The sequence below is a fragment of the Panicum virgatum genome, chromosome 6N (genome assembly GCF_016808335.1).
Source record: "Panicum virgatum strain AP13 chromosome 6N, P.virgatum_v5, whole genome shotgun sequence".
NCBI classification, from domain to species: domain Eukaryota; kingdom Viridiplantae; phylum Streptophyta; class Magnoliopsida; order Poales; family Poaceae; genus Panicum; species Panicum virgatum.
In genome coordinates this window covers 44,133,749-44,160,844 of record NC_053150.1, presented here as the reverse complement: position 1 = coordinate 44,160,844, position 27,096 = coordinate 44,133,749, and the positions used below count along the sequence as shown (strand labels likewise).

Below are 27,096 nucleotides of genomic sequence, written 5' to 3'. Positions count from 1 at the left end.
CGTATATAAGGCCGCTTGGTCTCCTTAGTAAGGCTCACCTACTGCTGCATTCATTACGACAGGAGGATGTCCGCATTGATGTAGCAGAAGCCGATGCGATACTTTGACCAGGGGACACTATTGATCGCGTATTACCAAGATAGTGGAGCTGCTGGCGCCGCCCACGCCGCTGCTGCCAGTCTGCCATAACAGATGGATACGATGGCTCGGCTTCACCCATTATGACGCCTACATAATAGCCTCCACAGGCCACGCCGCAAGCTACGCTCCCCCAACGGACACCTTGCTGACGGGACAAGAGAAGACCACCTTTCGTCATAGCGCTAGCAGGGCGTGGGAGTGTATTAGAGGAAAGATTCGTAACCACTGTAGCTATTTAAATACTCTGCGCAGTATGCTGCGCAGTCACGTTGGGCCCACCTGTCGGGCCCCAACATCCAATGTATCCGCCCCTTGGTCTATAAAAGGGGGCGCCCGCTAGAAGGAAAACTCAGGCTGGGTGAGAGCCAAGGCCCGGCAGAGGATAGATTCATACACAACAGAGATCAAAACTTCTCCCAGTGGATGTAGGGTATTACGCTCCGGCGGCCCGAACCACTCTAGATCGTGTGTTCTTGTGTGCCTATCTCAGAGCAAGATCAGCCCAATCGCCTAGTACCTTCCCGAGCACTCCCTCTCTGGGAATAGGCGGGTGCATTCCGCCACCCGGCTGTGGGTACCCTAGAAATCCCACGACAATCTTCTCACTTTTTTTTTGATCCATCACCATCCCATCCCTCATAGTCACAAGCTAACAATTATTATAAATAAAAGGATTTGAATCATCCCACCAAAATATATAGAATGAACTCAATGAGGTGGTTCCTCAAATCAAATAAAAAATATTGGGTCAACAAAAAAGATATGGGAATGAATGAACCTCCTGAAAAGCAAATAACATGAAACTAGCTCACAAAGGATTGAGGAAAGAGGCGTGAGGAAAATAGCTAATTTTAAAGAAAGAGATCAGAGAAAATTGGTAAACAAAAAAGAAATTGACCCCTACTTAGCTAAATATTAGTGCAACAGAAAATAGAAGAAAATATACTCTTTGCATGTGGTATGGCACTATGGCTTAATATTATTTTCTAACCTTGAGCTATAACATAATTTGTTGTCTTTGAGTCACCTGAGATCTTTTAGCAAGTAATATGCAATTTTAGAATAGTTTTTGATCAATTTAATTATATATAAGTTTAGGGCTCATATAATTTTTTCTTGAAACACAACACGAATGTGAAGATTCACAAATTATCACTCCTATAAACACACACCCTACATTCATGAGCATCTCTAATAGATTAGATGGTATATAGATGGTATATCTTGATTGACTAAGTAAACACATGCATCGCACTGTCGACGGGCACATCATCTATCACCAAGAAATAATAGATATAAATGCAAATCTCTGTCCAAAGTTGAGAACTCAAACATATGGACAAGTTCCACTATAAGAACCTAACCAACGGAGCTCTGCTAATTTTACTTTTATCAAGTTATACTGATCCTTTGTATTTGTGAGGTTCTCGTGTTTGTTTTCATATCCAATATAACAAAAATGCATTAATTACTAGTTGATAAATAGTGGAACATAATGTGAAAAAATAAAACTTTAAATCTAGTAGTATTGTAAATAATTTTCACTTAAAGTTGATGCCTTGTAGTTGAACCTATGATTGTTACCAAATATACGGTCCACTTCAATTGAAAGTATTTTCAAACATCAATGTGCATACTTGAGTTCAAAAATAATACATGTTGTTTATTTTTAAGAATATTTTGTTTGTGGGACACACCTTACAAAACTATACATGTAGATGTAGGATACTATGGAATTATTTGCTAATAATATACTTGCAAGCTATCTTACATGTTGTTTACACCTTCTAGTCTTATATGATTACTACAAGCTAATTACATTATAGTTAAATGTCAAGTACATTTACTTGGAAGTTTAAATTGACTCTATTTAGAATTTATTTATACATAATCGCGGAATGCACGCCTATGATTTATTTCGCAACACAAAATCAGTATTTGCTCTGATTTAAGGGTTGGTCAAAAGACACAAAGATTGATTTCCCAAAAACAAATTACGCCCTATTTAACCCATCCACATTGCCATGTTGAAAGAATTCTTCTCTCTCCATTGACAAATATGTAAGGTGTTCGAAAAGCTAATATTTAAATGTTGGCTTTTCGTAAGGATGACAAAAAAAATATATCTGTTTCAACTACTTTCGGCTAGCTTCTAGATTGTACAAATGCTAAAGTGCAACAGCAAAATAGCTAGCATGTTCTAAAACAATTACATCAGGACGTACTTGATCAATCTACAACCTTTAGTTGTGGATATATGTCGTGTTGGGCTGCCATGGGAAAACGAGGCCTTTCGTGCGCCTCACAAACCACGGAGGGCCCGCATCGCGAAGCATGTTGTCGCCATGTTAGGTTATTCTGCAGCTCGTGTGCATCTGATGGTGAGAAAAAATGGACAATATATACGTCGCCGTCGTTGGCCATCGATACGCGTGTTATACTGTACACATCAGCATCGTCCCCCACAGTTGCTGTCTCAGGCGAACATGAAAAAAAAACTAGAGACGACGTAGTGGCCGGCGGTAACAAAAACACTCATCATCTTCTTCGGATCACTTGTTGGATTACAAAAGTTTATCACGACTGAACAAGACGCCATTGCAGCGCCAAGCTTTAGCCTTCGTGTCCTTCATTCCCCTACCTCGCGAAGCGATCGACTGGCTGACCACGCGCACCCCGCATGCACACACGTGCAGTCACACGAACCCTACATCTCAGAGCCATGGCCACCACCGCCGACGGCATCCTGCTGGCCAATAATTATACGTACAGCTTCGTGCCTCGATCGCTCTCCCACCACCACCTCCCTGCCTCCTCGCTCTCCCCCACACCGCTTCCACTCGCCATCTTCTTCTCCCTTCCCCTCCGCTGCTCCCCGCCACCGACGACGAAGGCAGCGCACCGGCCGACATGTCCCACCGCCTCGGCCGCGTCGTCAGCGACCTCAGCCACAGCAACTCCCGCGGCGCAGCGGGCCAGCAGGGCCTCCACCACCAGAGCACGACGACGGCGAGCAACAACCACGACCGCGGCAACGCCGGCAGGGCCAGGCAGAGGCTCGCGCTCCTCTTCTCCGGCGTTGTCGCCTGGACAAGGAGCGAGAGCAGCAGCGAAACGGGCTGCAGCAGCAGCAGGGAGAAAAACAAGAAGCAGCAGCAAACCGCCAATGGCGGAGGAGCCGGCGCCAGGCGCCGAGGCCTCGACATAGTCCTGGCGCTGCGGAAGTACGTGTCGATGGTGGAGCAGCTCTTCGCGTCCTACTCCAGCCGCGGCAGCAGCGCCCGCCGGGACGGGGACGGGCGGGACGCGCGGCGCCGGCGGAGGCCGCACACGTTCACCTACGCCCGCGGCGGCGGCGGCGGCGCCTCATCGTCGTCCAGCAGGCGGCACAAGCAGGGGAGGCAGTCGTCGGCGCCCGCGTCGCTGCGGGGGTCGCCCGCCAACAGCGGGCACCTCGCCGTGGGGGAGTCGGTGGCTCGTAAGGCGTCGACGCCGTCGGAGGTAAGCACGATGGAGGAGCTCCACAGCGCCATCCAGGCCGCCATCGCGCACTGCAAGAGCTCCGCCGGCGGCGAGCCGCAGCAGCCGCGCGCGTAAATGATGCGGCGGCGGCGGCGGTGGTGGCGCCGTGGTGTCTTTGCGTGCGTGACAGTACTTCACGGTGGGACGTCACGAGCAAATGTACGTACGCGCAGGCATGTACAGTAGTGGGTATCCGGGGCACGGCCGGCCGTGACAGGTTTAATGGTTTCGGTGTGTGTTTACAGGGACCTGTAAATCAAACTGCATGGATGCATGAGTGGAACCAATAATGCATGCAAAAGGAGAGTCAAATTGATTTGGTACTAGTACTAATTGTCAAAAATTCTCTAAATTGTGACACACTGATTCTTTGAGATTTGAATTCTTTACTAGTAGTTTCTGAACTTTTTGGTACACATAGACACATCAATTTTGACGCGACATGAGATTCTCGTGAAAAGAGGTTTACATGAATGGCCGAGCTAACAGCCCTTTTTGGACGAGACAGAAGCACACTGTTGGCAGGTTAATGGAAGGCAGTACTGCTCGTACAAAACCTTTTCTGACAAATCACTAATCAGGGACGCAGTATTGCGTTAAGCAGGTGTGGTTGGCGATAATCATCGCCGTAATGAATTCCAAAGCTTGCTGCACCTGCAGGTCGTACAAGTCCGGGGGGGGGGGGGGGGGGGGGGGGGGGGGGGGGGGGGGGGGTGGGGTGGGGGGGGGGGGGGGGGGGGGGGGGGGGGGGGGGGGGGGGAACCCCATTCAGCCGCGACGGCGACGGGTTGTTGGCTGGCTGGCTGGCTGTTTGCCATTGACAGAATTAAGCATGTGGATCGATCAACCGTCAATCCAACCTGCGAGTGGCTCAGGATCATGACCTGGGAATAAATGCCAGGTCCTGGTACTAGCTGGTACGTATCAGCTAAACTTGCTGACTGTTTTTCTTCTATCGTCCAACCGTCGGTACCCTAGCTAGCAATGACTACTAGTAATGAGACTCTGTCCTACATGAAAAGGAAAAAGGAAGAAAGAGAGTGTGCAGCTAGCGACCAACAAATCACCGGTCTATTCCTCACAACCCAAAAAGGATAAGAGGAGAACAAAGGGAGCCAGTAGTCTATTTAAAAGAGAGAAAGTATAAAAGTCGTGTTTATCCGAAGTTAAAAATGTTTAACTTTAACCAAGTTTATAAAAAATTATAATAATATTCTTTTAGTTAATTGAACCTACCAGGGAATATATTGAAATAGTAACTTTATTTAGTAATATTATCATATTTTTAAAAGTTAATCGAAACTAGTTAGGTTTGTGTTGGAACAAAGCTAAAGTGACTACTAATTTCACTGAAATTGAAGGAGTACAAAATACGATCAACGAGTGGGCCGAGCGAGGAGTGCGTTTCTGAGCCGTGCTAACTCGTTCGTGATGAGCCCGCGGCACCGATTAACGGGCCGAAAGTTCGCTAGGCACACGGGCCGCGCACCACTTCGTTTAGCTCGCTGTGGCCACACAACCGAGCCTCAAATTGGGCCGTCGAACCCAACAACTTCTGCGAGGCGGCCCATTCGTCAACCATCCTTCAGTCTGCTGCTGCTTTGCTTCAATGCTTCCTCCCCTGGTAGTAGCTAAAGCCTAGTAGGCTGCTGTTATCTTCAGAGTCGGCGACGCGGCAACGCCTTGCGTCAGTCTCAGGTCAGCTGGCAGCCATCAATTGATCGGAGCATTATCCAGTTCTCTCCTTTCGAGGTTCGCATCAGGGGGCTCGACCATCAAGCTACCTTTGGCGGATAGAACCGCCATGTCAAGAATTTAAGGAGGCCGACGCCGGCGGGAGCGTCCAGACGACGTCCAGTCAGAGCTACCGCCGCCTAGCCGAGCGCCGTGGCGGCCGCGCCGCCGGTCAGGCCACCCGTTGCGACTGCACACGCGAGCTCGATCGCCGAGCTCCTCCGCCCTGCCTGGAGTGGGAGCAACGGCCGCAGCCCCCAACGGGCAACGGCACAGTCTTCGTCGTCAACAGCGCCACGCCGCCGCATCTCGGCTCTCTCCCTCTTTCCACGCGGGATCTACGTGGCCCCTCTATCCATATCCACATCACATTAATGTGGGGCCTCGGCTGAACATTCCCTGCCTCGACCACCGTGCCGGCGAGGCGGCAGCGGCGCCTGTATATAGGGCCCCCGGCGAGGCCACTGGGCACAACTACTCACCCTCCGATCTCAGATCAGTGGAGCACTCGCAGACACAGACAGATGAAGCACTCGAGCAGCTTCTGCTTGCTCTTCTCCCTCGTGGTCGTGGCCCTCTGCAGCCTGGTCCAGGCACAGGTCCTCTTCCAGGTACGCTGCACGTAGACTTGCATGCTGTCACCGTAGAACATCAAGTACCTTCGGTACTCTGTGAGCTGAAGGTTGTCGACGTATCTGTTCGAGCAGGGGTTCAACTGGGAGTCGTACAAGAAGCAGGGCGGCTGGTACAACAGCCTCAAGGCCCAGGTCGACGACATCGCCAAGGCCGGTGTGACACACGTTTGGCTGCCTCCTCCCTCGCACTCCGTCGCCCCACAAGGAAACACCTCAGATTATTCGTCTTAATTTGCAATGATCTGTGACTCGAATAAAATGCGTCGATAATCGCCACCGGCAGGTTACATGCCGGGGCGCCTGTACGACCTGGACGCGTCGCGGTACGGCACGGCGGCGGAGCTCAAGTCCCTGATCGCGGCGTTCCACGGCAGGGGCATCCAGTGCGTCGCCGACATCGTCATCAACCACCGGTGCGCGGAGAAGAAGGACGCGCGCGGCGTCTACTGCATCTTCGAGGGCGGGACGCCCGACGACCGCCTCGACTGGGGCCCCGGCATGATCTGCAGCGACGACACGCAGTACTCGGACGGCACGGGCCACCGCGACACCGGCGAGGGGTTCGCCGCGGCGCCCGACATCGACCACGTTTTTTGCCCCCCTATAGCGAGCATTTCCTGAATTGTACTTTTGTATTTTCATTTCGAATTCGACATGTAAACACTGTCATCATAAAACACATAAATAAACAAACATGATCTCCTGAACGTATGCACGCCTCTAAATTTGGAGTGAGAGGGATCTAAATACTGTAAGTCTGTAGCAAAAAAAAATGTTGCACCATGCATTGATCGACTCAGAGAACATACCTATGTGGCTATGTTAAATGTTTGACGAGCCCAAAGATGAATCTGATGGCATACCTGACGAACCTGATAACTCATTTGCTGAACCTATTAGCTATATGTCAAGTGATGATGAAGACAACACCGAGACAATGTACTTTTCTTTCTACTCGCTGTTCCTTTAATTTCATATTCCATTATTTTTCACAATAAATATCTCTTCTAGTCAGATACTGATAAATATCTCTACTAGTCAGATTCTGATATTTATTGACGTCTAGTCAGAAGAGAATGCAACATTGGATAGGTACATTAGTACGTGATACCAAGAGTTGTGTAGAAAGTTCTTAACTATAAATATCAATAGACGTCAACCATCTCACAGCATGCCAAGGGCATTTAAAAACAAAAGGCTCATAGTATTTGAAACTGATGGGATAAACTCAGACATGATTTGGGGGAAAAAAAGTGTTTGTCAATATCAAAACAATGCCCATTTTACACATTACAGAACAGCTGCAGCCTATGCACAAAATAGCATTCTTAACGTCCAGGGGCAGTGTTCTAATTAGATTATGAAAAAACTTATGATAGAGTTAACTGGGACTTTATGCTACAAATTTTAGAAAAAAGAGGTTTTCGGCATACTTGGATTTCTTGGATTAGGAAAATTCTTTTATGTAGCTCTATAGGAGTGCACATCAACAAATGTGTCACTTCTGTACCACATGGGAAGGGCTTAGAGTGGGTGATCCTCTGTCCTCTATTCTCTTTAATTTTAATTTGGTAGTAGATATTCTCACTAGGATGCTTATTAAAGCCGTTAACCATAACATGATATGAGGCCCTAGGGATAACATAACTTGCCAGAAGTACAACATCCTAAGGATAACACCCGAGGACGCTGAAAAAGGACTCGCACACGCTACGAATCCTGCATTCCTCGCTGCAGAAGTTCGACCACCGGTACCACCTGTAATGGCTGACACGCTTGCCACACCAGCCCTCCTCGACCCATCCGATCTGCCGGTACGGGGACACGCAATGGTGAACGTCCGCGCGAGGCTCTGGCGGAGGCACGGGGAAGGCCTCACGCCAGATAGGCCACACATACCTCCACAGTGTGCGGAAGACGTGCTCGCGTGGAAGAGAAACCCCGCGGTCGTTCAAGACGGCGAGCACCGAGTCGTCGTCCGCTGCCTCCGCCAGGAGCTCCTTGGCCTGGAGGTCATCCTCAGTGCCACGATTTGCTCTCCACAGGAGCATAGCAAACAGGTACGCCGCCTCCTTGTGGCCCTGCCGGGCAGCCTGATCGAGATCGTCGAGCGGCGCATGAAGAGCTCCGACGTGCTGTCGGAAGACGACCCTCGTCCCCATGATGAAGAGCGCCTGCAGGTTGCCCGCGCCGTGGGTGTTCACGATCAGTCGCTCGCTAGTCGCCGCGTCGTCCGATTGCCGCATCACTAGCCTCAAGTTGAGATTATGGCACACCAGCGCCGCGCCGCACTCCATGTCTCTCATGAGAGAGAAAGCCCCCCTAGGCGACGGAGATCGGCCATGGGGAAGTCGAACGAGGCCGCGACGCGTGAGGTGACGTGGATGAGCATCTCCTTTGGAAGGTCGGCGAGGGATCTCGCAGGCGCCATAGGCCGCTCGGCGACGAGGAGGGCGAAGGAGCTTCTGGTTGCAGTGGTCGGCTACAATGGGGGCGGAAAGAGGTGAGGGCGCAATGGCAAAGGGATGAGTGGACTTGGTGTCGTTGTCTTATGTAACAATCAAAGAGAAGTCCGAAAGCCAACCTTGGGAACTGCCGTCGTCTCGTCGTCTAGCGGCGCCCCACTAATTGCCGACCGCACTCAGAACAGGCGCGTCGTTTGAATTCGTCGGTGATGATGTGCTTTATTGGCAATGGTTAGATTCGTGAGTGTAGAAAGCTTGGAAGTTGAATTAAAGTCATGTCAGCTCTAGATCCGGTTTTCTTTCTCCTCCTAGATCTAAATCTAGATATAGAAAAAAGCACCAAAATCATGTAAAGAGAGAATATGAGAGTTGGAGAGTAAAAAATCAACCTCTTGTGGTGCCCCCTTCACCAAATCCAAGGGCAAAACCTCCCCCTCTAAAATGGCCAAATTTCGTGTTTTGAGCTCAAAGCACAAAATAATGGAGGAGCTGCGGGGAGGAAGAAAAGGGCTAATGGGTATTTATAGAGATCTTAACAGAGCCGAGCAGACATTAAAAAAATTGCCTCAGTTAGGAGGTGTTTGGGAGAGCTCTGCTCCACAAAAAATAGCTCCACTCCATAAAAAAATATCCAAACAAATCAGTCAGCTCCATTCCACTCCACTCTAAAGAAAATTGACTCCACTCTATATTTTTTTTGAGCTCCTCAATAGATGCTCTACGAAATAACGGAGCTAGTGCAGTTCAGAAATATTATCGACCTGCCATTGTTGTACCAGTTCGCACCCGAAAAAAGAAGAAAAGTCTACAGTCTTCGTCTCCCACGCTGCTCCTTCCCCACCGAGTACTTGGCCTCCCACGCCGCCCTCCGGCCACGCTGCCGCTGCCGAGCTCTGAGCTCCTTGCCGTCGACCGGTTCTCCTCCTCCGGCGCCTCCGCGAGATCACGTCGCCTCCCCCCGGAAGATCCTGCCGCGTCCTCCGTCGCTCTAACCTGAGCACCACCATGGCCGCCGTCCGCCAGCCGCCATGGAGCTTCCTCCAGCTCGGCTAAGCCCCCAAATCGAAACCCCACACCCCACACGAGCTCCGCAGCGCCTCAATTGCATCCCAAATCAACCCTACGAAAAACCCCCAAATCGGATTGTGTCCACCAACTCCGGCGAGGCATCCTTCGGTGGCGGCAACCGAGCAACGGCGCCGTGCGTCGCGCACGCGCGTCTGGCTTGATTGGGTGGACACAAGGTGTGGTGAGGCATCCTTCAGCGGTGCGGCTGGTGCTCGTGGTGGTCTGCGACTAGTGTGCGATGCACCGAGGCGTGGAGGCGGATGGTGCCGCCGCAAGCGGTGACCGCGAGCACTAAGCTCCAGGGCGCGCCGCCGTGACCTCCTCGAGACGCTAGTAGTAGTGACGCTAGTAGTACTGAAGCTTTTGCTTGATAATCCCAGTACCGAAACAGAACCAGCATGAAGGTAGAAGAAATATCTGATAAGTGGGGCCTACGTGGAAGCGAGGTGAGGAGGGTGGGCCTAGCTGGGCCGCTGTGGTGGAGGGAGTTGGGCCATTAGCTCGTGCACTGGGTAGGCCTACTAAAGCTGGTGGAGTGGAACCATACATCACCCAAACATGATAGAGTAAATTTATTAGAGCGGAGCTAGAATGTGGAGTGGAGTTTGTGGAGTGGAGTGCTGCAAACAAGCCCTTAATAGTCATTAACAGAGGAGGTTGTGTTACGTCTGCCCCCTCTATTAATCTATTTACTGAGGTGGTCTCCTTAACAGAACCGCCTCAGTTAATGTACCCTTAACTGAGCCGGTTTCCTTATGGTGACTGCCTCAGTTAATCTATTAACAGAGGCGGGCTACCGGCCTGCCCGCCTCTGAGGCCTCCTCAAAACACCTCGGTTAATCCAGATTTGTAGTAGTACATGGTCGGCACAACCGACCTTTAGCCTTCAACGTGGCAGCCTCACATGGGCTCATAATGTCGGTTCCAGGTGATTGCAGCTGAATAACTGGGTGAAACACCCATGGTCATCCTTTATAAATATGAGAGGGGGTTTCAAATGGAGAACTTATCCATCAAGTGCTCAACAAGCTTTCTCGAGTTTAGAGTTGCCTTAAAAAGGTTAGGGGTAGATGTACTCTGGAGGGGCGTCAAGTCTTCGGTGCTCTTCTCCAATTTTTACCTCTACGAGAGTGAGGGAATAGTTCGTGAGAAGTGCCAAGATGTCAGCATTCTTCTCCCAACTTGTACCTCTATGAATGCTGCTACATTCTTCGATGCTCAGTAAGCATTCGTGGTCCCTATCTCTAGTATTTTATTTGGTGTAGTATATGCTAGTAGTACTTGTAACTGAGTGAGATCAGTTGTCTTAGTCGCGGGTTCATTGCTCTGTATTTATACAGAGTGTTGTAGTTTGCTACAGGGTACCAAACGTATTTAGACTATAGTAGTAATCTATAGCGTAGATATAGTGTCTAGGCTAAAGGATATCCTTCGTTCGCCTTATATCCCACAATTTGTTAGAGGTAGGCTGTATGTGGTGACAGTCCTAATGGTCCTATGCAATCTTCCACATTCGGATATAGCGTAGAACTATTGGCCGGAGTTGCCTGGCAGACCAGATGTAAGCCGGTGCCCGAATCAAGTATAGTGTCCGAGAGATCGAGTTTTAACTCACCTATTATGTTATTGTTGGAATTCTCACTACCCTTGCCACCTACTTTGGTGTGTCCTTGGATCGACTAAAATAGGAGTTAGTGTACACACGTTCCCTTGAATTCAATAACTCTTGGAAAACTCTGAGATGAAAGTTACAACGATATCCATGCGCTTGCGGATTCTTCCACTATCACTAAAATACCCAACAAGTATCAAGAGCATGCCCGAGAGTCGCCTGATTTAATGATGAAAAAATAACAATTATAAGGAATGTTAATAAAATAGCAAGATAACACAAAATATCATACCAAACCTAATATGTAAGTAATATTGTCTATTTCCAAGACTCATTATCATACCCGATTATTAGTTTTAGAAGTTAACACTTCAGTTTTGCTTGATCCCATTTATCGTAAAAAAAATTGCAGTAGCATGTTTCGGTTCATAAGCATGTCCATGTTTGCATTCTGCCCTTTAAAAGACGTATTAATCAAATTTGCTTTCAGATCATGACATATGTGGTATAACAAATGTAGCTTTTTCCATTCATCAGATATTCGACAAGTGTTAGATCTCTATCACTAAATGGTCTACAATCAGCTTCCTTGACATCGTCTAAATATAATCCAAGCAGCTCTATATCAGCTACTGCCAAACACATGCCATAGGTACATTCTTCCGAGCCAATAATGTTATAAAATAAGTAGATTAACACACCACTCGGGTTGCAATCTACCAACGCATAATACTTTAGGGGTCTGATAAGCATCTTTTAACTTCCTCGGTAGGATCCATGTTGCCACGTCCGAATGGCTTCTCCCTATAAGGTCAGTCTTAGTGGGAGTGTCATCGACACAGTTACCAAAACTGGAAACTTGAGAACTGTGCCAGTGGAGTGTCATGGTGATGACACTCCTCTCACATTTCATGACATTCATCTTTTCTCTCTCCTCATACTATTGGTACATGTTAGCACATTTAATATCCATGACACTACTATAACACTCCCACTGAGATTGGCATAACCAGAATTGTGTCATCTGTTTCATGAAATTTCTTTGCAACTAGGTCATAGAAAATGGTCTCCTTTTCGATGACAAAGACGTGTTTTACTTTGTCAGGGATCTCAATTCTATTCACCAATACTAATTCCCTAGGAATCAGTGTTCCTGATTCCCCACCAAACATGCAATCTGCGAGCTCCTCGTCATCGACATATAGCTTAACTTGGCCAAGGATCAAACCATGGGCTGCTGGTCTTGTTTCCAAACACTCATGAGGAATTTTAAGTGATTCTGAGAGAGAAGACATATTCTCATATTCTATCTTGGACCCAGTCTTCACTCAAGTTTGGCTCATCAAATTCATCAGGATACATATAGTGTAACACATTTTTCCTTATTCTTTTATGATTTTCATCCTCAAGGTAATGCTTTGCTACTTGAGCTACTGCAAACATTCTCCTTCCCTTGGCAGGACAAAGTTTATATGTCCAGAAATTCTGCAAGCAAAGCTGCTGCAATGTATCATAGTATTCACATGCATCTGTTCCTCCTGCAGCCCTCTTCCCTTTATTACCTTTACTGTGTAGGGTGAAAAAGTCCTGCTCAGCATATTTTCCCCACGGACATAGTTACTCTCTTCAGAGCTTCCTTTCCACTGATACCTTCGGCAATAACAAATTTTGACTTCATCTCCTTCCTTTAATCAACATTAAATCCCAAGTTCTTCAAATATTAGAACAGTTCTCGACCATGTAATCTGCAATAGAGGACATTTACATATCTTTGCTAGTGCTTAGATATAGATGCTTTGTGCTCTTGTGTGTACGGCGGTTCCTTAGGTACATAAAAGAAGCCTAGAGAGTAGTATGAGAGCTAGAGAAAAAGTGATGCAAGTTGTAATTGTGAAAGCTATAGAGTTAGTACTTGTTTCTCATGTGCTTGTGTGAACCAACATAGAGATAAGAGAGAAGAACATGGTGAGAATCTAGTTTCCGAAAATTGCAGCAGCTAGAAAAGAATCTAGCTTCTAGTTTCCAAAAAATATGGTTCCAAAAATCTAGTTTACAAGAATCTAGTTTCCAAAAATTACAGCATCTAGTTTCTAAAAATTCCAGCAGCTAATTTCCAAAATTTTCAGCAGCTAGAAAAGAATCTAGTTTCAAAAAAATTCTAAATTCTAATAATCTAGTTTCCAAAAAATCAAAAAATTCAGTATCTAGCTTCCAAAAATTCGAGCAACTAGAAAGGAATGCTCAAAAAAGAGTGGAACATGATATTAAAGGAAAAGTGTGTAGATAGGAAACTACATTATCTTGATGTTGTCTTCATTATCACTTGAGATATTGCTAATAGGTTAAGCAAATGAGACTTCATGTTAGTCAGGTATGCCATCGGATTCATCCTTGGGCTCGTCAAACATAGGTATGTTCTATTGCGCCTCCTCATCATAGTCTACAGATATCAGACTCTTAATAATACAACAATGATTAAATTTTTCAAACAGTAGTGCATGAGATAAGGCTGACATACTGCACGTGTAACGCAGACTCAATGTGGGACCTTTCAGAATTTTCTGATCCAATTTCTTCAAAGGAGCCCCTCCTGACTGTAGACTCAATCGGGCAAATAATGGAGTGGCATACCCGTCCAACTCATCGAGGTCACATTGCTGCTTTCTGAAGATGATGTGGTCATTGACACCTTTTTGCTCGGTGTGGCTATCAGATTCCAGAATACGGATGAAAACTATTTATCAAGTGAAAATGCTACAAATGATGTTGTATAGAAATTTTCTTATATTCGATGTCATTATATTGAAATTTGTAGCTTTATGAATAATGTATGGCTAGTAGTATTGTCCAGGCATGATAAAATCTTTTGTAAAGAATCACGCAAGCATGTTCCATTATCAGCCAAAGTTGAGATATATCTTTCTAAATATATACAAAGTACTAGCATTTACCCTTTTTTTAGTCGATGCAGTGCAAAGGTGATAATTGCATGAATATTTAAGAAACTTACCGTCCAAGAAGCGAATTCCTCATTACACACTTCATACAGTAAAGACCATGAATATCACTCATGGAAGCCAAAAAATTGGTATGCTTGATTTTAGACATGTGGTCGACAGTATCATCTTGATTCCTCAGGATATACAACAATTCATACAGAAAAAAGAAGGCATTTAGGTATGACACAAAAAGATTGAGTTTTGCAAAATCATGACACTCTAAAGATTACTGATTTGAGTTGACAAGATGCAACACTATGGGGGTGTTTGGATGCGCACGAGTACCTACTTTTGCATTTTTTGGTTGAAAAGGCAATTAAACCCGTAAAAAAACAGGGAGGGTAGAGGGGACGCTCACCTTATTTCTACCCACGAGGTGAGAGGTCGGCGGTCAGGCACTCGGGTGTAACACCCGTGGACACGGTCTATTCATGGCGGGTCCCACATGTAAGACTATGGAGAGACATAAGCCAGCAACCAGAACAGAGGAAGGCAACGAAGAAATCAAATAGAAACTTATCCCCTTGCTTGTTAGTCCTTGACGGCGGCGGCGATTCCATCTCACGTCACGGTGATCTCGCCGGCGGCAACAGGAGAATTTATCCGGTCAGAGCCTGTTATCTTCCTCACACCTCGGCCCTCATCACCGGTGGTTTCGGGGTTGTGACAATTGATATCAGATTTGGTGATCCTCGGCGCGCTACTGCTCCTGTTTCCCCGGCCTGCCGTCTCCTCAACGCGCTAGGCCCGCTCCGCCGACTTCCTTCAGATCTCGGCGTCCATGCCCCGCCTACTGACTTCCAGTCGGCGGCGGCTTCCCTGCAAAACGCCGGTTAGCTAGTCCGGCGCCGTCGTCCACTCGAGTTCCGTCGCGCCGCTTAGGGTTGTAGTTGGGGCTGGTGAGCTCACACTGCGGGATTCTGCGATCTGTGGAGCTGTTCGAGATCGGTCATCACGGCGCTCCTAGAGCCTTCCGCCCAGACGCAGCTTCTCCTCGACGCGATGTACGAGGCTCAAGAGACTACTGATAGCAAGTTGGATCAGTTGACGGAGAGCGTGGATCTGCTGTTCGCTCGGGTGGGGGATCTACATCACTTGCAGCAGCATATGCAGGAGCAGGTCGCTCTGAACACAAGGGCCCTGAATCAATTGGCGCGAGATCAACATGGCATGAACTAGCAGATTGATGCCACGGCGCGTGCAGTGGAGCGACTCTTCTCTTCTTCGAGCATGGAGGATTCAGACTCCAGGGATCGGCCCACCAAACCGTCGTCGTCTTGCCGGCCACCATCACGTCGGCCGAAGCGGCCACTCCGAGGTGAGCCGTCGTCATCTCATCCTGATCCTGCTGTTCGTCGCCATCATGAGGCACGGGCTGAGGGCCACCACTATGTGCCGAAAATGTCATTCCCTCTGTTTGATGGGTCCAATCTGAAGATCTGGATTGATAAATGCACACATTACTTCCAAATTCAGAACATCAGTGAGTCGTCTTGGGTTCTAACCGCTTCTCTGCACATGGATGGGAATGCTTCTAAGTGGTGGCAAGCATATAAGCTGACGAATGGGATGGGTACTTGGGAGCAATTTGTTCAGGCTATTCAGGAGAAGTTTGGTTCCTTTGATTACAAACATGCTATTGATGGTCTCATTGAGTTGCAGCAGACGGGCTCGGTGCGAGATTATGTGGATGAATTTGAAGCCTTGAAATTTCAGATCACCATGCATGATGTTGGTATGGCAGAAACTAATCTAGAGAATGAGCATGCTGTGTGCAAGCCACCAGTGCCATATGTGGGTGTTGTTTCTGAGTTGCTCAATGAAAAGCACCACAATGATATTGTATGGGATGATGAGTTCCTGCAGATCCCTGACTTGGACAACAGTTTGTTGCAGCAGCTAGCTCATGGGGTGGATGACCAAATGCAGTGCAAGAATGTTTACCCAATGCTATTCGAGCATGATGCAGAACTGGAGTATGATGAAATGTTTGGCTAAGTTGTATGGGACAAGGAAATGCCAGCAGAGCTCGACATAAACAATGAATTATTGCAGCTCCTAGCTTGCGGTGGAGTGTACCCAGATGATGAGCAGGTTGTTGATGGCCCCTTGGGATTCTTAGAGTTTAGATTGGTTGATTCAGACCACGGTTTTGTTGAAGAGCTTCATGAGGACAGCAAATGGGTTTGCGAGGCAGACATGGACGATGAGCTAACTCTTGAGAGAAACACTCCTTTTCTCTTGGGAATTGGTACTGATCATGTGAATGAGATGTCAGTCAACGTCAATTCACATGGTGGCCTATCACAGCAGCTAGCAAGTGCTAGAGAGTATGTGTATCATGGGAAAATGAACCCAGTTGAGCTTGACTTTGGTCTTAGTCCGGCTATCAGTATTCAAGAGGACAGGGGTATTAGATCATTGGCGAGGGTGCCGGAGGAAGCCCTTATCCTGAAAATTGGGAGACATCGCTTTGGGCATGGAAATGGAACAATCATTGCATTGGAAGAAATGACATTACTGCAGGACCTATACAAACTCAAAGATTTCTACTTATTGGCCATTGTTTCCAACAAGCCTGTGCATATGTTGGGCAAGGATTCCCACCTTGCTAACAATGGCAACTTACTGCAACAGCTAGTATCGGTTGATGAGCTGATCATGGATAAGGTGCTTGATCAAGTCGACATTTCCCCAATTATTATGCTGATTGATGTGGACAGGGCGAACACAGTGCCCACCTGTATCTCAGGAGAAAGTGAGCAACCTGAGATATAGTACATGACAACTGTGACACAATGGGATCCAGGTATAGTAGAATTTTACAAACCAAGTGACCAGTCTTTGCTGTTCAAGCAATCTGTGAGGCTGAAGAATAGTTTATTCACTATATGGAAGAATTACTTGGATCTTCGGTCACAGAGAAACCATTCATGATAGCTATTTAAGTTTAACTTGAAGGAGACATGGCATCGATACCTACTTGGGCAAAGAAGATTAACTTCAGATCATGTTGTTGCTTGGAAATGTAACACCCGTGGACATGGTCTATTCATGGCGGGTCCCACATGTAAGACTATGGAGAGACATATAAGCCAGCAACCAGAACAGAGGAAGGCAACGAAGAAATCAAATAGAAACTTATCCCCTTGCTTGTTCGTCCTTGACGGTGGCGGCGATTCCATCTCACGTCACGGTGATCTCGCCGGCGGCAACGGGAGAATTTATCCGGTGAGAGCCTGTTATCTTCCTCACACCCCGGCCCTCACCACCGGTGGTCTCGGGGTTGTGACATCAGGATTAACAGACGCCTAGGCATAGCGAGGGCGTCACGGTGGGGGAGGACACACAGAGAGATCCAGAATGGGATCCAGCATCCCGGTCACTGAGAGCAGAGACGGTAGCGGCAACACGATGGAAGGTGGGGTTCGGCGTCCCGGGTCTTCCAACCTCTCTCTCTAGCAGGGATCTTGGAGACGAGCGGAGGCCAGCGGGGATCTTGGACACGAGCAACGTCGGCGGGGATCTTGGACACGAGCGGCAGCCGGCGGCGATAAGAGATGGCTGGGACCTTGGAGATGACGGCGGTAGGTGGGGGTTAAGAAGGTGAGCGGTGGCAGCGCCCTTTCCCTTCTCAACCCTAGGCGTGGCCGTGCGGGACATCCCGACACAAGCAGTCGAGTTCTCATGAGTCATGATACACGCTAACTTTAAAACCCTAGTAATTTACTAGGGGTGGGCACAATTTCCCGAACCCGAACTCCGAACCCGAATTACCCGAACCCGAATCCAAATTACCCGAACCCAAATTACCCGATCACTATTTTGGGTAGGAACTTGAGAAAACCGAATTTAATTCGGGTTTTGACTCCCGGTACCCGAATTACCCGAACTCCTTTAAAACCTAATAGATTATGGTCTAATCCACTCACTTGACCCCAACAACGCAATAAGAAATTTAATTGTTATATTTATTGATTGCTTGTTTGTTTGATTTGTGCAATAATAGCGATATGTTGATCTTACTTTTGTATTTCATCCCTCTTTTTTACTTGTTGCCTAATGGGAGAAACAATGATTTGGCAATTGATCGGATATTTCGGGAAAACCCGAACCCGAACCCGAAATTTCGGGTATTTCTTTTTTCGAGTTAATTTCGGGTAGCATTTTTAGATATCCGAATTTTCCATTACCCGAATTACCCGACCCGAATTACCCGAATGCCCAGGGCTACCCTTTACTACATTTTATTAGGACGGGCTCTAGTCTTATACAACTTTGAACTTAATATATATATGGATCTAACTCAAAAATATATATATGGATCAAGTTGAACATGAAGAGAACAGTAGGACCCTGATCCGCCCGATGCGCGCCCGCTGATTAGCAAGACCCTAGTTCTCAGCAACTAAATCTAAGCATTGACAGACACAAGTCCCACGCTGCCGATCTCGAGTCTCGACGGCGGCTCACCGGATGGCATCTCGCTCGGATTTCTCTCCACACACCGCGCAGGAATGGATGACAACCAACTCAAATTGCAAGTGGCGTGGCGCACGGGTACCCACTACCCGTCCGCATATAGGGCATGTACAACGGGGAGTCGACACCCGTCGACATGCAGACCTTTTTTGCAAAAAGCCCCTCGGTCGGGCGAGCAGACGGGTTCCTCGTCGTCTCGCAAGGCAACGACGGAGGCTCGTGCTCCGAGGGCCTAGGGACAGCTCGAAGCGTGTTGTACGCCGCTGCTCCATCTCAATAATGCCCCGCTCGGATCTGCTACTCCCGCTTCCGCGCGCTCGAAATCCATGGATGACCGCGGCCACAAAGGCGCTGGGGCAGGAAGGCCGCGGCAGCAGCGCCACCGACCGCCGATCGCCACACCTTGCCAAGGAGCGCGAGGCCGTGCTAGAGGAGAACCGCGACCCGCAGCTGGAGCTGCCGCACGACTAGGCCCGAGCCGCCGCCATCGAGGAGAAGAACCTGGACGGCGGCATCGAGGAGGCGAGCTACGCGGGCAGAGGCAGCGAAAGGAGGAGCAGAGCGCGCTCGATGAGCAGGCCGCCAGCGGGGGCCTGCGCCGGGAGGCGCAGGAGGAGCCCCAGATCGACGGCGACGAGAGGGCGAACCCGCAGCCGTGGGAGAACGGCGAGCAGCAGCATGATCCGGAGGAGGGGTGCAGCAGCAATGAGCAGAATGGGGACGGCGGCGACGGTGACAAGCTAGCAAAGTTAGTATAACTTGTGTGTTCATGATTTTGTGAAAATCCATAATAAAATAAATATAGGTCCAAATGATCTCAAACTTTTTTCGTTGGATATGTCTTGTGATGCTTTACATTTAAAAAATATGAATACCCATGCTACTATCCTCTATTTTTATCTATAGATTTATTTGTGCTAGGATGTTTAAATACATAATAAATTATGTATTGATCCAACAAAATGTGAAACAAAGTTTGTTAGACACCATTTTAGATTTACATTTCAAAAATGTATACCTTTACTCTTGAGAATTGTTTATAAGCCATTTATGATTTAATGTATAGGTGGCTTAAAAATTGCTAAAAAACCAAGCGAATTAATGTTTATATATATTTTATGATTTAATATTATATATATATAATTCATACGAATTATTTGAATGTATTATGCATTCTCTCATCTAGAAATAAAATGGCTACAAAGATCAATTGTACACTAGATCACCATGTGTTTATGTGTCAAAGAATGAATTAATTACCCTACAGACAGCCAAGCAGACATCCCATTGTACAAACTGTCTGTTCAATTATATATTTGTGATAAAAAGACAGCAACTGCTAGCTTTCTGCGGGCTTAGGGGGTGTTTTGGAACCAAACTTTTTTCAGAAGTCCCTATCACATCAAAAGTAATCTTACTATTTTATAGTATTAAATAAAATTTGTTTATAAATGTTTTTTGACAGCTGAGTGCTTTTTCGCGAGACGAATCTAACGAGCCTAATTAATTCATAATTTGCTACATTGATGCTACGGTAACCATTCGCTAATCATAGATTAAGATACCTCATTAGATTCGTCTCGCAGTTTAGCCCCAGGGTTCTGCAGTTAGTTTTATAATTAACATTTATTTAATACTTCTAAATACTAAAAAGTTTCAGAGACTTAAAAAAAATCCCTGGAACCAAACAACCCCTTATGCGGCTGTCGGCGACACGCCGTGTGCTGCTGCAGACTCATGCGGCAGCCCGCATGCATGCTGTATGCATGTGACACAGTGCTTCCGCTTAACAGCTTAAGCATACTGGCCTCATGGCTATAGTTGGCCAAATGGGCCGCCCGGCACGACTCGGCCCTAGCCCAACTCGGCCCAGGCATGATTAGGCCCGACCCTATCTGGCCCGATCAATTGGTCGGGCCGTGCCAGACCGCCCGGCGTACTGATTCAGCAGCCCAGGCACGACCCTAAGCTCTCATAAATGGGCCGGGTCGGGCCGCTCGGCATGCCGGGCCTTTCGTGCCCGTGCCGGTCTGAGGTCGCCGTGGGGAATGCCGGCAGGCGGCGGCGCGCCACGCGAGGCCGATGCCCAGGGCCGCAACAAGGGCGCGAGGGAGGGCCGCTGGCTACTGCGGCAACGGCGCTTTCCATGGAGGCCGATGGCCTTGCGGCGGCCACAGAGCTGTAGACTGGCAGCTACCGCGCCGGATTTCATCAGTTGCTGCGGCGACGAAGCGAGGGGAGGCCGTGGGATGCCGCGGCCATGGCGCTGCAGGCCATCGGCTGCCACGCCGGTGGCCGTTAACTGCCGTGGCGACGACGCGCCGGGAGGATGACGGTCACCGCGACCATGGCGCCGGCAGCCGTCAGCTGCCGCGGCGACGGCGTGACGGGAGGATGCGGGCCGCCGCGCCGACAACGTGATGGGAGGCCGACGGCTGCCGCGGCGCTGGCGCAAGCCGCCAGTGGAGGCGGACGGCCAAGCAGCGGCCAAGAGAGGAGGCTGGCGGCTGGGCGGCTGGATAGGGGGAGATGGGCAGGGGTAGGGCTGGAAAAATAGCTCGTGGCTCGTAGCTCGGCTCGGCTCGGGCTCGGAACGGCTCGGCTCGGCTCGGAGCAGCTCGCGAGCCTCAAACGAGCCGAGACGAGCCAGATTTTTTGGCTCGCAAAAATAGCGAGCCGAGCCGAGCCGGCTCGTTCAGGCTCGCGAGCCGGCTCGCGAGCTCGACCCAATACAGTTTAAGAATAATTTCACGATGATTGATGAATTAATTCTTCATCATTAGTGGTATAAATTAATATTTATACACATAACATAGCAATTTGTATGTACATAAGAAATATATGCCACATAATTATTGTTATCATTCAAAAAAAAATTAATTTATTTTGAGTTTAGTTCACATTGTTTAGTGTGGCTCGCGAGCCGGCTCGCGAGCCTCCACCGAGCCGAGCCGAGCCTGATTTTCTGGCTCGCAAAAATAGCGAGCCGAGCCGAGCTCGGCTCGTTCACTTGCCGAGCCGAACCGAGCCGAACCGAGCCGAGCCGAGCTCAGCTCGGCTCGGCTCGTTTCCAGCCCTAGGCAGGGGGCTGGTAAAAATTAGGGTTAGGAGAGAGTATATATATGGAGAATGATTGTGGGCTGTTAATGGGCCGTATCGGGCCTGGTGTTTAGTCGGGCCGTGGTCGGGCAAGCACTACGGGTCGAGATGGCGGCCCAGGCACGGCCCGCATGATCGTTTCGGGCCAGCCCAACAATATTGCTTTCGTGCCAGGTCGTGCCTGGGCCGTGCTTTTTCGGGCTGGTCTTCGGGCCGCCCATTTGGCCAACTATACTCATGGCCTCGCGCAAACCCCGCCACGTATATAGCGGCATACGACGACGTGCCAGCACCACCCCCGGTGAGCCCATCGAGCTACCAGTTCTCCCAGTCTCCCTCGCCCGCTCCCATGGCGCCCGCCCTGCATGCTCTCGCGCTCGCCCTCCACCTCGCGACGGCCTACTCGCTCCCGGCCCCGCCGTCACTGGCCACACCGCAGACGACGACATACCCCTAGTAAAGCAGTTCTACTACTACTACTCCTCACCGCCGCCATCCACGCCCCCAGGCGGCAGGGCTGGCTATGCCTACCCTTCCTGTCCACGACGGCTGCGACAAATAGGGGCTCGCCGTGGAGCTATGAAAAGACGCCAACGGGGCGACCCGCATGCCACGGGGCGGGCAGCAGGTATAGATTTTCAAATGGACCGCCTGGCCCTAGCCCGATATGGCCCGGCCCGAAGCGGCCCGGGCCTATCAGGCCCGATAAATTGTTCATGCCGGGCCGTGTCGGGCTTCGTGCCTAACCGACGGCCCAGGCCCGGCACTAAGGCCTCTTTTTCGTGCCGGGCCGGCCCGAATGCACAGCCGGCCCATCGTGTCGTGGCCGGCCCGGCTTTGAGGGCGGCGGAGGGAGCAGGGCGCCCGGGCAGAGCCGAGCAGCCCCGCGCCCCCGCCCCATCGCCGCCGCACAAGGACGGAGGGTGGAGGAGCCGCCGCCGCAGAGGGAGGGAGCGGGGTGGAGGGGCGTTGGAGTCGCCACCGCAGATCCGATTGAGCTCGGTGCGGCGGAGCTGGAGGCCGCCGAGCCCGACGCCGCAGGAGCTCGACCATGGCGTTGCGACCATGGATCCAGGCCATGGCGCGGCGGAGGGAGGAGCCGCCGCCGCAGAGGGAGGGAGGGGGGTGGAGGGGCGGAGGAGTCCCCACTGCAGATCCGGTCGAGCTCGGCGCGGTGGAGCTCGAGGCCGCGACCTCGACGCCGCACGAGCTCGGCCATGGCGCTGCGACCATGGATCCAGGCCATGGCGCGGCGGCGGGGGGAGAAGGGGCCGGCGGCGCCCGGCGAGGGAGGAGAGAGGAGAGGGGGGCCAGCGGCTGCGAGCTGGAGGCGGGACACTGAGCACTGAGCTGGATGAAGAGGGAGGGAGGGGGCGAGCGGTGGAGGGCGGAGTCGCGGAGAGCTGGAGAGGGAGGGAGTAAGACTGAGAGAAGGGGGGAGGGGGCACGAATGACGGGATGAGGGTGTTGTACTTCGGGCTGCTATCGGGTCGGCCCATTATCGTGCCGTGCTTCGGACCGTCACTATGGGCCGTGGTGGCGGCCCAAGCACTAACTCCTTATCGGGCCAGGCCGGCACTAAGAACTATTGATCGTGCCTAGGGCCGAGCTAGGACCGTGCCTTTTAGGGTCGTGTCTCGGTCCGCCAATCGTGGCCGACCCATTTGGTATTCTATAGCAGCAGGGGCAGATCGTCCCGGTCGCCGACGCTCCGGCTGCAGCAGGAGCTGGGACCTGGGAGGGTAAGGCGGGATACACGTGCTGTGCGGTTTACCCGCATATGAACCATTTGCCGAAGTGGGCTGGGATGTACGAGTATGTGGGCTCACGGCGCTGCCCAACCCAGTGGGTTAGGCAAGTGGCCCACGCCGTTTGCATCTTGACAACCAGCCACCAGATGCCGCACGCGCCGAAGCGGTTTTTTTATTTTTATATTTTTTATTTTCATTTTTTACAAAAATATATTTTCAATTTAGAAATTTACAGGAATATACCCCGGCCGCCCCGCTGCCGGGCGGCCGGGACCTGGCCGCCCGGCAGCGGGGTGGCAGGGGCATTTCTGAAAAAAATTTCGCGGAGAAAATTGCGCGCAGGTCCATGGGGGCCGGTCGCCCGGCAGCGGGGCGGCCGGCCCCCCAGGCCGCCCGGCATCGGGGCGGCCGGCCCTGGCCGCCCGGCTGCAGGGCGACCGGCTCTCCCACCCTTATATAAGGGTTGGCTGGTCCCCCCCACCCCTCATTTGCATCACTAAAATTCTAGAAACCAAGAAAAAAGAGGGAGTGAGGGAGAGAGGCGAAGTCTTCCCGGATTTTCAAGCCGGCGACTGTAGGTAACCAAAATTCTTCTACGCTTTACAAATTGATTATGTTGTAATTATTTTTCTTGAAACAGTAGTTTAGCAATTAATTTAATTATTGTTAGGAGTGATTAGTGGTACATTTAGGTGCAGTTACTTGTAATGATTAGCATTGATATAGTATATTAGCAATATGATTGCTCACTTGTGATTGACATGGCTCAACATCATGGCATCCTCAGGATCCACCTACATTTCATGGAGTAAGGTGACAGAAACAGTCGCCCAAGGAGTCCAGGTGCCTATGTGTTTTTGCGGATCCTTGTGCAAACTAATGAAATCAAGGGTTTTGGGGGACGACTTTGGCAAGAGGTTCTTCATGTGCGAGAATTACGAGTACGACCCGCCCAAGCATTACGGCAAGGACCGAGCAAAGATACTACAAAACACTATCAGAGTTTGTCACTTTCAGATCTAGTAATGACTTCTAACATGATTTGGGGAAAGACTCCACCGCCTCTATGTGATTTCGTGCAGTGGTTAGACACCGAGCAATCTCAGCAGGATAAGGACCACGTGGAGTGTCAAACAAGGTGGGCTGCACAAAGGTGGCAACGAATGCTGCAAGAAAAACAGATGGAGGAGAAGCGCAAGAAAAACCAGGAAGAGATTCAGAAGAGGATTGCAGAAGTGAAACGTCAGAAGGTAGAGGAACGTGAAGCTGATAGGGAGAGGAAGCGAGAGAAGGCCCGCCGTGCTAAGGAAGCAGGGTCTGAAGCTATTACGAAAGGAAAATTTCCCCGGTGCACTCAGTAAAGCACCACCATATAATCCCGGCATTTTATATTTTCTAAGGCATGTTAGGTTTACTCACAACACGAGGTTATCGTGTTGCACATGCCATGCTTTTCATTATCCAAGTACCTAGTAGTACGAACGCCTTAGGCCTCTGCTTTGTAATCGTAGCATTGTTTACAAAACTGTATTGCAAACCGAAAATTTATGATTCTTAACTACCCTTCTATTTTCAGTACACTACATTCAGTGAGCAATCTAATTGAACCAACCTACACATTTAGAACTGCAACCAAGAAATCTTACTACAAAAATACCTTCGTAATATTACATGCTACAATCTGGTGCAAATACATATCCATACATAACGAAATGTAATTATCACATACAGGTCGGAATACATATCCATACATCTGGTTCAAATACATATGCACACATAACGAAATCTAGACGCGACGGGCTCCAAAATCCGGAGGCAATCCATCGGTGGGATTTTCAGAAGGTCCAACCTCAGCACCAACATTATCTATTTGCATTTTAGGGCACTTCTTGTAAGTATGACCATCTGCTTCACACAGGTTGCATCGTTTTTTCTTCTTTCCTGCCTCAGACTCATCCATTCCGGTACGGATACGAAGTGTCTGCCGTCGACTCTCCTAGCATCTGGATTGAGAATGTACATTGGAGAGATATTTAGTGTACTGAATGATCCCAGACTGCCTATGCCATATATCTCATGGCCCCAAGTGTACACAGCAGTTTCTTTTCTGTAATATTCTGAAACAAAAATCTCAGGATCCAACCCAGATTCTGAATATGCCGCAATGACATGGGAGCATGGTAAGTGAAGAAGCTGTGGCTTCTTGCATCTGCAAAAAAACATTACCTTCCGGCGTTATCAAGCAATCCTGAACGACACTTTGTCTGCGGACACCCTGCTCTGTCCTATCCTTTTATGAAACCTCAAACCTTTGATCCTTTGTGCCCATGGAGACCACTCTGTGATATTGAGCCTTTTCAATCTTTTCTTTCATGTAGTTAGTGACCCTATTATAAAAAATCACTCTTGGATCATTAAGTAAGACAACAGCTGCCTGGTACCGCTCTCTAAAGTACCTTGTGCATCCATACATGATGAACTCAACTATGCCAACAAGAGGAAATCCACGAACATGATGCATTACCATATTGTAACACTCTGCGTGGTTGGTTGTCTCGATCCCATATCGACGACCACCAGTGTCATATAGAATTGACCACTTCTCCTTAGGTGCATCCTTAATCCACTGTGTGAAAGGTCCGCCGCCAGAACGTCTCCGGCTGGAGGTTGGGGCCTGTTCTTTTAGCAACTCGGCGCACATCTTATCTAGTACCTGCCACAATTCATCAAACTTCCGCTGCTGATTCTGAGTGCACAACATCTTGAACAAATTCATAAGTTCTTTATTCTTGAAGCGCTCATAAAAGTTTGCACCCATATGCCTTATGCACCACCTACTCACAACATCTGGCCATAGAGGAGGTTGTCCTCGACTTCGTTCATGTAGTTTCCTTATTGCCGCTAGAAGACCTGCATGTCTGTCACTGATGAGGCAAACATCAGGCCTTCCAGCAACAACGTGAATCTTCACACGTTCAAGGAACCAGTATTAGCTCTCTGTGTTCTCATTCTCAACAAAAGCAAAGGCGATGGGAACCACCTGCTTGTTGCAATCAACTCCAATCACTGTCAGTATTGTCCCCTTATATCTTCCTGTCAAGAATGTGCCGTCAATACATAGAACAGGAAGATAATACATAAATGCCATCACACATGCACCAAGGCAGAAGAAAGCACGAAACAGAAACCTAAGTCCCCCACATAAACTCGGTATAATGTAGGTATCAGTCGCGCTTATAGGATTTCTCTGCACAATTGCTGACAGCGTGTGAGGCATGTTATCATATGATGCCTCATTTGTGCCGAATCTCATCTCAAACACCTTTTGGTTTGCCCGCCAAGCCTTTGCATAACTGATTTTGTATTGAAAACGGTCGTCGATGTCCCTAATTATCAATTTTGGCTCATAATCAATTTTGTCCAGAATCACCCCATACATCTTCTTGGCCACGAAAGTGGATGTGATGTTACGGTGAGTTTGCGCAATAGCAGTTAATCTACATGTATGTGGTGTAATAATTGAACACTCCCAGTGTGTCTTGTACTTGCCCTTGTATGCATGTACTCGCCATGTACAATCGCCATTGA

At 49.2% G+C, this 27,096-nt stretch overlaps 2 protein-coding genes and 1 long non-coding RNA gene across 3 annotated transcripts; all 3 read left to right on the top strand.

Annotated features, from left to right (window-relative positions):
• The first annotated feature begins 2,730 nt into the window (after positions 1-2,730).
• On the top strand, positions 2,731-3,964 carry LOC120678448 (probable BRI1 kinase inhibitor 1). Its single transcript, XM_039959634.1, has one exon. It carries the CDS (start codon positions 3,052-3,054, stop codon positions 3,736-3,738), a length of 687 nt encoding a protein of 228 aa, XP_039815568.1. The 5' UTR covers positions 2,731-3,051; the 3' UTR covers positions 3,739-3,964.
• A 1,404-nt stretch (positions 3,965-5,368) lies between these two features.
• LOC120679434 (alpha-amylase isozyme 3D-like) lies at positions 5,369-6,725 on the top strand. The gene is made up of 2 exons (XM_039961018.1): positions 5,369-6,008; positions 6,105-6,725. The coding sequence occupies exon 2, from the start codon at positions 6,321-6,323 to the stop codon at positions 6,651-6,653; it is 333 nt and encodes a 110-aa protein (XP_039816952.1). The 5' UTR covers positions 5,369-6,008; positions 6,105-6,320; the 3' UTR covers positions 6,654-6,725.
• A 2,522-nt stretch (positions 6,726-9,247) lies between these two features.
• Positions 9,248-14,138, top strand: LOC120680222. The gene is made up of 2 exons (XR_005677531.1): positions 9,248-13,587; positions 13,712-14,138. It is a non-coding gene; the product is annotated as an uncharacterized LOC120680222 (long non-coding RNA).
• Positions 14,139-27,096: the final 12,958 nt, after the last annotated feature.

Excerpts from the sequence above, each read along its gene's own strand:
- LOC120679434 (XM_039961018.1), top strand. The coding sequence starts at position 6,321 with ATGCCGGGGCGCCTGTACGACCTGGACGCGTCGCGGTACGGCACGGCG.
- LOC120678448 (XM_039959634.1), top strand. The coding sequence starts at position 3,052 with ATGTCCCACCGCCTCGGCCGCGTCGTCAGCGACCTCAGCCACAGCAAC.